The following is a 10,049-nucleotide window of genomic DNA, read 5'->3' as shown; positions in this document are numbered from 1 at the left end:
AGAAAAATATAATTTGACAAATAATCTTTAACAAACTTTTTTTAGGTTTTATGCACAGTGGAATGGGATGGACACAACTAAATAAATTCTGTGCGATTATGAATATTCCATGTCCTGATAGGAACACTTTTAAGAGGCATGAGGCTGAAATTGAAGTAACTGCTAAAAGTGTAGCAAAATCTAGTTGCCGCAAAGCAGCAGCTAAAGAAAGGGAGCTAGTACTAAAAAATGTCGAGACAATTGAAACATCTCTGTAATTTGCTTTTTTAGTGATTTTTTACGGATTTATTTTATCTCATAATTTTTTAAATTCATTGTGATTGGTTTATGTTTATGAATCATTTTTCTTTCTATTGCTCAGCAGAAACAAATTTGGTTTAAAGATGATCAGCAAAATTGCTGCCCATTGAAATTAATTTTATTTAGGGCATTTAATTTATTTTCTCTTTCTAACATTTTTGAATATTTCAAATTACAATAGATAATGAAACAGATATTAATATTTTTAGTAAAACTCAAAATTTTCGAAAAATTAAAATGTTAAGCTTATAATTTTTATTATTTCTTATACCCTTTTTCCATGAGCCTAAACAATCAATCATATGGATTTTAAAATTTTGATTTAAAATTTTTTTTTAGAATAACAATATATATAATATAATAGTTAAAACTTATTCAAAATATTTTTGTTTAATGGAATATGATTTTAGGCCCTAACAAATTCTCACCTCTCAATAAGATGCATTTTGATTGGTTAAAATTTTACTGTAAATTAAAAATTTACAGTAAATTAATTTTAATTTGAAACATAATATGTTAGCTATTATTTTATATTATTTATATAAATTATTATTTATTATTATTATTATTTTTATTATTTATAATAAATAAAGAATTTATATTTCAAATTTTTCTTATAACTTTTTATTTTTTCCTTAGACCTGAAGAATATCAGTCAAACTTTTTGGTACCAAACAAAACTCCTTCCACTCCATCCAGTGATTCTGATCCTGCATCTACATCCTCTTTTCAGTTGTTTGAAAAAGAAAATATCGCGGAAGAGACATTAGAAGATGTTGTTCGAATACCTGCCTCATATGATATGGGTTGGAGCACTAGAGGAACTGGCAGAACCTATGACAGTTTAAATGGATTTGGAGGTGCCATTGCCCATTTGATGAATTCCTTTACACGCATTTAACGATCACAATAAATGCGGCACCTGGTGTGGTTTTCTGCAAAACAGGGAAACTTATGATCACAGAATCGTGCCTGGTGGAGTACATGATCCTAAATTATTAGAAGTTCTAAATGAGTTATTTTTTAAACTTGCTGACAATGCAGTAAAATTTTCTGCCGGTGCATCTTCAAATGCTAATAAAAGTTTAAATGCCTCAATGAGTGCAAAATGTCCAAAAAGAGTTTGTCACAGTAAATCTGCTTCTGCTGATTATAGGTTTGCCTGTGTTTTAGGACAAAAAAATCTTGGAGAATCCTACACTGAGAAAATCCTTGAGAATTTAATTTTAAAACCAGGAAATCGTCTTAAGCAATATAATGCCCGTTCGCAAAAACTATTAACCGACAGAAGACTCAAGATAAAAAAGCCAGAGTTTAAGAAAAAAAGACTGTTTTTAAAAAAAACAACGGGCTACTTTACGGTACAGAAAAGAAAATATTGAAGGAGTTACCTATGAAACTAACTGCGCACTGCTTTCCGAACCGGGAATTGTAACTGAAACAAGAAATAAGGATAACGACGGTAACACACAAGTCTCAGGTATTCCGATAGTTCTTCTTGACCTTGAAACCACTGGCTTCTCATGTGAAGCAGAAATTTTACAAATAGCAGCCAAATCTGGTAAAGAATTGTTCAACATTTACGTGAATCCTGTTGGATCCATTTCAGTCAAAACTTCAGAAGTGCATGGATTAACAAGTTCATATGGGAACCTGTTGTACTATGGAGTGATTGTACCATCGGTTCCAATTCGAGCAGCTTTAGCCGAATTTCAAAATTGGCTAATGAAATTGGGAAGTCAATGTTATGTCGCTGTACATAATTTAAATGTCGATGGTCCTAGGTTGATGAGAGTAATTGAAAATTATTCCATGACAGAAGATTTCAAATCAACAATCGTTGGGTTTGTAGATACCTTGGAGATAATTCGATGTAAAAATAAGGGAAATAGCAGTTCTATTGCATCATTAGCGTCGGTGAATGAGATCTCAATTAATGGAGCACATAATGCTATTGAAGATTGCAAAATTCTCGAGAATATTTTGCACAAAATGAACATTGGTAATGTCCATATCCTTGAAAATATGAAGCCTTTTAAAGACCGAAGAACTCATTGGTCTGCTTTACAATCGACGCGAAAAATTGTTTTAGGACTGACTCCCCTTGCAACAGTTGTCTCAATTTTAATTAGAAAGAAGCTTGCTAGCGCAGGAGTGACTTTAGAGAGTTTGACAAACGCATACCAAACATCTGGAGAAGATGGTTTGAAAAAAATGATTGTATCCAACGATTCTCTGAAGAGTCTCCAAAAACTGTCAATTGAATATATATTAAGTTATTTCACTAAAAAGGTCATTTCCACACCAAAAAATAAGTCAAAAAAAAAAAATTACGTGCTTAATACTGAAAAGTTCACATATTAAATTGACACAAAATGCTCTGGATAAGTTTTGTTTATATTGACCTCATTGTTTGCAGGTTGTTTTAATTTTTGTATCTATAAAACTTCAGGCGCAGTCAATTATGTAAAAGCGACGTTGCCTCTCTTCTTCATCTATTATTTAAAAAATTTGTCAATACGTATTTTTTTTAACTTTTTTTAAAAATTCTTTAATATTTTTTCGGTAACACAGTATAATTTTTATTGAAAACAATTTGTCATATCCCTATGCACTTATTTTTCAAAAAACATCAAATTAATTGGATTTCTTTCAACATTTTTTTTCAATAAAAAGGATGAATTTTATAAATCTCTATAAAAGTCAATGTTAAAAATCAATAATTTAAAATTCATATAATTCAATAAATCTGCAGTAAACCAACTCCAAACTTTGCAAGAATTTTTTTTTTAATATAAAATTTTTGATATATGTAAAAAAAGTGTATTTTCTGATTTCCAAAAAACATGCAGGTACATCCTTAAAAATAACAACTATAAAAATGACTTATTGACAATTTCAATTGGTTGTCTAATTTTGACATGTTTATAGTATAGTTATATTATAGGAAGTAGGAAATATACCCATTTTATGCATAATTTTTATTTTTCAATAAGAATATTGTTTACAAACTCATTTTTTCATTTAGGAAGAAAAACATTAGATATTCCCGTTTCTTAACTTTTTTGTAGAAAATTCTCAATTTTCATAAGGAAATAATTTGCATCAATTCTCTTTTTTAATTTCAATTGTTTTAATAAAATTAAACGTTTTTTAAAAACAAAAGAAAAAATGTTTATAAACTATATTTGTCATTTAGAAAACTTATTTAAACAAAAAACTTAAAATTTTTGAATTTTTACAAAATGAAGGAAAAAATTTTATTGAAAAAAATGTTCCGTTAAATTTATTTACGAATATCTTTAATTGGTAAATTATTTGAAAACAGTAATTTCTTTCTTAAATATTTTAAATATTTAATTATTATTATTTTTCCATGATTTCACGACTCTTATTTTGTATGAAATAATTAGTTAAAAATTTTAGGAAATACCATTTCCGACGTAGAATTTATCACTCTTTCTGAATATGAAGCTAAAATTTGTTTATAATTATTTAAAAAAAAATTTATAACAATTTTATTGCAAAAAAACACACTTTTTTATGAAAAAAAAATTTTCAATTATTATTTTGACATGGAAAACTAAAGAATATGGTCTCCAAAGCACAAAATATCGCGTCCTTGAATTCTCAGCTATTAAAATCCATAATTACTTTTTATTAAATTCAAGATGGCGGATATGAAAATGGCCATTTTTCCAAAATGCAAAAGCCCGAAAAAAATTTCGGGTAATGTTTTTCAAAAGTTATTAGATTTGATTGAAAATGGTTACTCGGGGGTTTTTGGGGTCGCTGATTACGAATCTGATGTCACTTTTTTAAAACTAAAAATGGTGTATGCAATATAGCAGACAATTTTTTAAAAAGTAATTGTATTTGCTTCAAAATGGTCATTCGGCGGTTTTTGAGAATATTAATTACGAATCTGACTTCAGAACAATATTATGTTTATCCTCCACGTCCGTTAGCCATCAACAAAATTTTAATGACGTTGCCCAGCTCTTACCAAAAAGAGGTCGACGTGCAAAAAAGCTACTTTTATATTTTATTTTTAAAATTTTTTTTGTTTTTTTTTAATTAAAAATTTTTTTTGGATATTTTAATATTTTTTAAAATAAATAATATAAAATTTTAATTCTGCTTTCTAAATCTGAATCAACGATAATTATGACATGTTTTATACAATGGTAAAAAAGAGACTAACACAACATGTGGTTTGATTGAAAACAAGTGACGCACATATATATGCCACATTGAATGCACAATTTTTGTGTCCTTTTGTTGCACTTTGCATGATAGTAGCTATATTTTTCGAGGCAAAATCAACAAAAAATTTTAAATAGAATAATAAAAATTGGCTTTTTTGCACGTCGACCTCCTTGTGGTAAGAGCAGCGATAAACCTAATATTGTTCTAATGTTAAATTCGTAATTAGCATCCTCAAAAACCCCGGAATGACCATTTTCAAGCAAATACAATTACTTTTTAAAAAATTGTCCGCCATATTGGATCCACTATTTTGAATTTCAAAGAAGTGATATCAGATTCGTAATCAGACACCCCAAAAACCCCCGAGTAACTATTTTTAAGCAAATCCAATCACTTTTTAAAAAATATGTCCGCCATATTTGATCCGCCATTTTGAATTTAAAAAAAGTAACATCAGATTCGTAATCAGCGACCCCAAAAACCCCCGAGTAACCATTTTGAAGCAAATTTAATCACTTTTTAAAAAATTGTCCGCCATATTAGATCCGCCATTTTGAATTTTGAAAATGTGATATCAGATTCGTAATCAGCGACCCCAAAAATCCCCGAGTAACTATTTTCAAGCAAATCCAATCACTTTTTAAAAAATATGTCCGCCATATTGGATCCGCCATTTTGAATTTTAAAAAAGTAACATCAAATTCGTAATCAGCGACCCCAAAAACCCCCGAGTAACCATTTTCAATCAAATCTAATAACTTTTGAAAAACATTACCCGAAATTTTTTTCGGCCTTTTGCATTTTGGAAAAATGGCCATTTTCATATCCGCCATCTTGAATTTAATAAAAAGTAATTATGGATTTTTATAGCTGAGAATTCGAGGACGCGATATTTTGTGCTTTGGAGACCATATTCTTTAGTTTTCCTTGTCAAAATAATAATTGAAAAATTTTTTTTTCATAAAAAAGTGTGTTTTTTTTGCAATAAAATTGTTATAAATTTTTTTGAGAAAATTATAAACAAATTTTAGCTTCATATTCAGAAAGAGCGATAAATTTTACGTCGGAAATGGTATTTCCTAAAATTTTTAACTAATTATTTCATACAAAATAAGAGTCGTTAAATCATGGTACATTTTGCGTCCTGGTGGGCGTTAATGGGTTAAATATTTAAAATATTTAATTATTATTTTTCCACGGAAATTAAGATATTAAAAACTTTCAAATACTTTAAAAATATTATTATAGAAAATAATGATAAGGATTACTCCAAGTCGAAGACTCGGAGTTATCGATTTCTTCATGTTTTATAATATAATAATTAAAGAGGGTCGGGTGTTAAAATCATTATTTTATACTTCAAGAATATTGTTACTGTAACTTCTCAAAAATAATTATCTTTTTTTTTATTATCTAAAATTTAAAATAAAATCCATTTTCAAATCAATTTTTATTAGAAAATTCTACGAGAATTCAATTATTTAAATGCAAAAGTAAATTATTTATTGAATAATTAAATGTTTTTTAAGATTAACTTCTTATAAAAAATTTTATTAACAAATTTTGAAATAATTGAATTCTTTTGACGAATTTTAATTAAATTTTTTAGAATATTTTTTAAGGAATTCGATTAAAATTGTATTAAAAATAATTGAAATTTTGCGATGAGTTTTTTTATTTCTGAAAATAATTGAATTATTGAGAAGAAACTTATAAAAAATTTGTAAATATTTGAATTCCTGGGAAATTTTTATTATTTATGAAAATATTAAAATGTTTGCGTACAAGTTTTGTAAAAAAATTTTAAATAATTGAATTCTTTTGCGTAATTTTATTAAAATAGTAGATATATTGAAAATCATTGAAATGAGGAAAATTTTTGAAAATAATTGAAATTTTGACAAGAATTTTATTAAAATTTTTGAAAATAATTGAATTTCTGCAAGCATTTGTAACTTCTATTCTTCTATAAATCTATTATTTTTAATTCTTAGTTAAATATATATTGACAAATTTAACAAATTTTTGAAGATTTTGAATTATTAAAAATTGTCAAATATCTATGTTCATTGAAATTTCCTAATTAAATTCATTCAACATTGAAATTTTTTAAAATTTCAAATTGAAACTGTTTAAAGTTCATTTATTTATGAAAATTGTAAACGCACCTCTTTTAAAATTGAATTAATTTTGAAATATTTAAGTAAAATTATTCATTAAAAATTTTATTTATTTTATGATAGTTGTTCAAGATTTAAGTTATTTAAAAAGAAATTTTTATCAGAAATTGAAAAAATTGAAAGTTTTGCATTAGAATTCGTGGTAGTTTTGATGTTAGTTGTTTGTTTAAAGATATTTTTGAAAAAAAAATTAAACAAAAAAAAGGAAATTTTTATTAGTAAAAAATTGTCCTGCAATTATTAAATAAGTATTTTTATGAGATGAATAACATATATCGTTTGGAAAATTTTAAATGAAAATAACAAATGAAAAAAATAAGTTTTCAAATACAAATGCATAAAGAAAAGAGAGTGAAAGAGAGTGAGAGGGTGGAAGAAAGAGAAAGTCAGCAACATTGTCGTGTCAGAGGAACTGAAGGATATGACCTTGGATGAGGTGGTTGATTCGTTGTTGAGATTAAACACCACCCTTTTCCACGCGTCACTGATATTCAAGAAATACACGTTTACTAAAAACCCATTACTTAGCACAATCTTAAAAACAGATCGCGCGCTCTCGAAAGAGAGAAGGGAAAAAAATCACTATTAATAGTCAAGTTCGCATTTAAACTACGAATTTAAACATGTGTTCCAAAAATAAAACGTCAGTCTGTATGAATTTAATTTATTCTGTTATTATTACACGTGTGTTAAAGAAGAGAGTCTTCTCTGACAAATCAACATACATAGTTACCTATCATTTTATTCTTGACGATGATTCTCCCCACTGCACTCCAGACAACGTTTTCTTTGTGTTGTGTGCAATTTCTTACGTTTAACATTCAAAAATTAGAATTAGTAAAAATAACTAATTGTTAGTAAATAAGTAATTAATTAATTAGTAATAATGAGTTAATAATTATTAACTATTGATGACTTTTCCTTTCATCAATTAAAATAAAAAAAAGGGGTAACGTATTTAAAGTAAAAATGAAAACTTCTTCAATATATTTATACATATATTTAATATATGAATAGAAATTTAATAAAAATAAAAAAATGCATGTATATTCATATTGGAATATTTATAATGTTAAAGTAAGTTTAAATTTAGAGACCTGACACTTATTTACAAGATTGGTGTATTAAAATAGGAAAAGAGTCATAATTTTGTATATATAGAGTTAGTAAACACAGTGGGTACTTTAATAATTTTTCGAAATAGTTAACTGATTCTTGACAAATAGTATTTAGTAATAATAATAATATTTTCATTGTAAAGTTTTAATTTTCATTATTGCAGGCTTCGCACTCATCTACTAAAACCTACTATTTACTATTTTTTTTTAAGTTATTCTACTACTTGGGTACTTTTTTTAGATTTCAGGCACTAGAAGCTACTATTTCTGTTTTATTTTAGAATTTTTAATAATTTAAATTCGCTAATACTAGGGGAGAGTCTCCAGTTGTGAGACACCTCCAGTTGTGAGACAGTCAATTTTTTTTAACATGCAATATTAAAAAGCCGATTGGTTTATATAAAAACATTTCTTTTTATATGAGCCAACTATTTCGTGTACACCGAGGCGGATATATAAACTGTTTTTGTTAAATACCAACACTGTGTGTGATAATCGACTAAAAAGCGTTTTTTCAATAAATGCAAAGTACTTTTTTTCCAAGTTAATTAATTGGAAAAGGTAAATGTAATGCATTTTCTTTTAGTGTTTTCCTTATATTTTGTGATGCAACATTGCATTGTTCCAATCTACGGTTGAAAATAATTTAATTTTCCTTTTTCAAAATAGCGCCAATTTCTGGGTGTGAGACACAGCATATCACCAGTTGTGAGACGGTGTCAACACCCATCTGGGCAGCATAAAAAATACTACTTTGCAGGCATACTATTTAAATGTTGTTTTGATTCTTTTTTCTAGTATTTTTGGGCATGTCAAGTGGAAAAAAGTCAATTGATTCAGAAGAAATCAATTTTAATGCTCTTGTTGAAGCTATTAAATTGTGTTTTTTTGATAGTCATATTTTGGCGAATAAATATTATTATTTAGTATATAATAATATATATTATTAATATATTTAATTATTTCTACTAAACATAACGTTTTATGTCAAATTTATTAAATTTTAGCAATTTTTAATGAGTGTCTCACAACTGGAGACATTTTTTTTTTTTGAAAAAAGCGATGTGCTCGGAAAATGTATCGTAAAATTTTTTGAGTTCATCGAAACACTATACTTTCTTTTAATAAAAGTTGCGTATTTCTGTTACCTTTCGAACGGTGTATTTTATTTACAATTTCGTTTGCCCGTTTACAATTTACGGGTCAAAAATGAAACCCGTCTCACAACTGGAGACTCTCCCCTATAAATCAAAAAACTATTCTCAAAAACTACAATTAAATTCATTAAAACGATTGCATTGTTTTTAAAAAAATATTCGAAATTCAATTATTTTTAATATCTAGTATTTTCATAAAATTCCGCAAAAGAAATCAATTATTTAAAAAAAAATTTACAAAATTTCCACATGAATTCAATTAATTTATAATAGCATTTTCAAAAAAATTTTGAAAAAGTCAATTATTTAACAACATTTTTATACAATTCTTCAAAATAAATCAATTGCTTTAACTAACAATAACATTTTTCATGGAAATTCAATTATTTAAAAATTTTTTTTATAAAATTCTAAACAAGAATTTAATTATTTTCATAAGTAATAAAACTCATCGAAGAATTTCAATTATTTTTAATAGGTACTATTTTAAATTTGAGTTAAACTATAATTAATCGAAAAATTCAATTATTTTCGCAAATAAAGTTTTTCATAAGAATTCAATTTAAAATTTCCATAATAATAATTATTATATTTTGAAAAAATTATTAATTATTTAAAACAATGTTCATAAAATTCTTATAAAAAATTCAATTATTTTCAAAAATAAAAAAAATTTTATAGAAATTCAATTTTTTTAAAACATTTCAATAAAATTTTTCGCAACAATTCAAGTTTTTTAAAAATATAATAAAATTCTTATAAAGAATTCAAAATTCAACTATTCAATTATTTTCATAAATTAATCGCAGGATTTCAATTATTTTTAATACAATTTTACAGGAATGGCTCAAAAAATGTAATTATTCTTAGAAATTTAATTTCAATTCCTTGAAAAAATCAATCATTTATAAAAATGTTTATTTTAAATTCTGTAAAAGAATTCAATTATTTACAAAAATATTAGAATTTTTTAAAGGAATTTAATTATTTTCAAATATTTTAATAAAATTGTTTAAAAGAAATCAATTATTTTAAACACAATTTTAATTACTTTTTTTTGAAGTAACTTAAATATATTCTTTTAG

The 10,049-nt window shown here is 25.7% G+C and overlaps 1 protein-coding gene across 1 annotated transcript; it reads left to right on the top strand.

Moving 5' to 3' along the window:
- The first annotated feature begins 1,397 nt into the window (after positions 1–1,397).
- LOC122513013 lies at positions 1,398–7,124 on the top strand. The gene is made up of 3 exons (XM_043629239.1): positions 1,398–1,612; positions 1,668–2,503; positions 7,033–7,124. The coding sequence occupies exons 1-3, from the start codon at positions 1,398–1,400 to the stop codon at positions 7,122–7,124; spliced, it is 1,143 nt and encodes a 380-aa protein (XP_043485174.1).
- The last annotated feature ends 2,925 nt before the right edge of the window (positions 7,125–10,049 follow it).

Source organism: Leptopilina heterotoma, unplaced genomic scaffold, assembly GCF_015476425.1.
Source record: "Leptopilina heterotoma isolate Lh14 unplaced genomic scaffold, ASM1547642v1 Lhet_130, whole genome shotgun sequence".
Classification (NCBI taxonomy): Eukaryota; Metazoa; Arthropoda; class Insecta; order Hymenoptera; family Figitidae; genus Leptopilina; species Leptopilina heterotoma.
Note: the sequence above shows the minus strand (reverse complement) of the source record. Positions and strands in the feature narration are given on the sequence as shown.

Excerpts from the sequence above, each read along its gene's own strand:
- LOC122513013 (XM_043629239.1), top strand. The coding sequence starts at position 1,398 with ATGAGTGCAAAATGTCCAAAAAGAGTTTGTCACAGTAAATCTGCTTCT. Across the intron at positions 1,613-1,667 it reads CTCAAGATAAAAAAGCCAGA|AAAAGAAAATATTGAAGGAG; the intron begins GTTTAAGAAAAA and ends TTTACGGTACAG. Across the intron at positions 2,504-7,032 it reads CCAAACATCTGGAGAAGATG|AAAAGAGAGTGAAAGAGAGT; the intron begins GTTTGAAAAAAA and ends AAATGCATAAAG.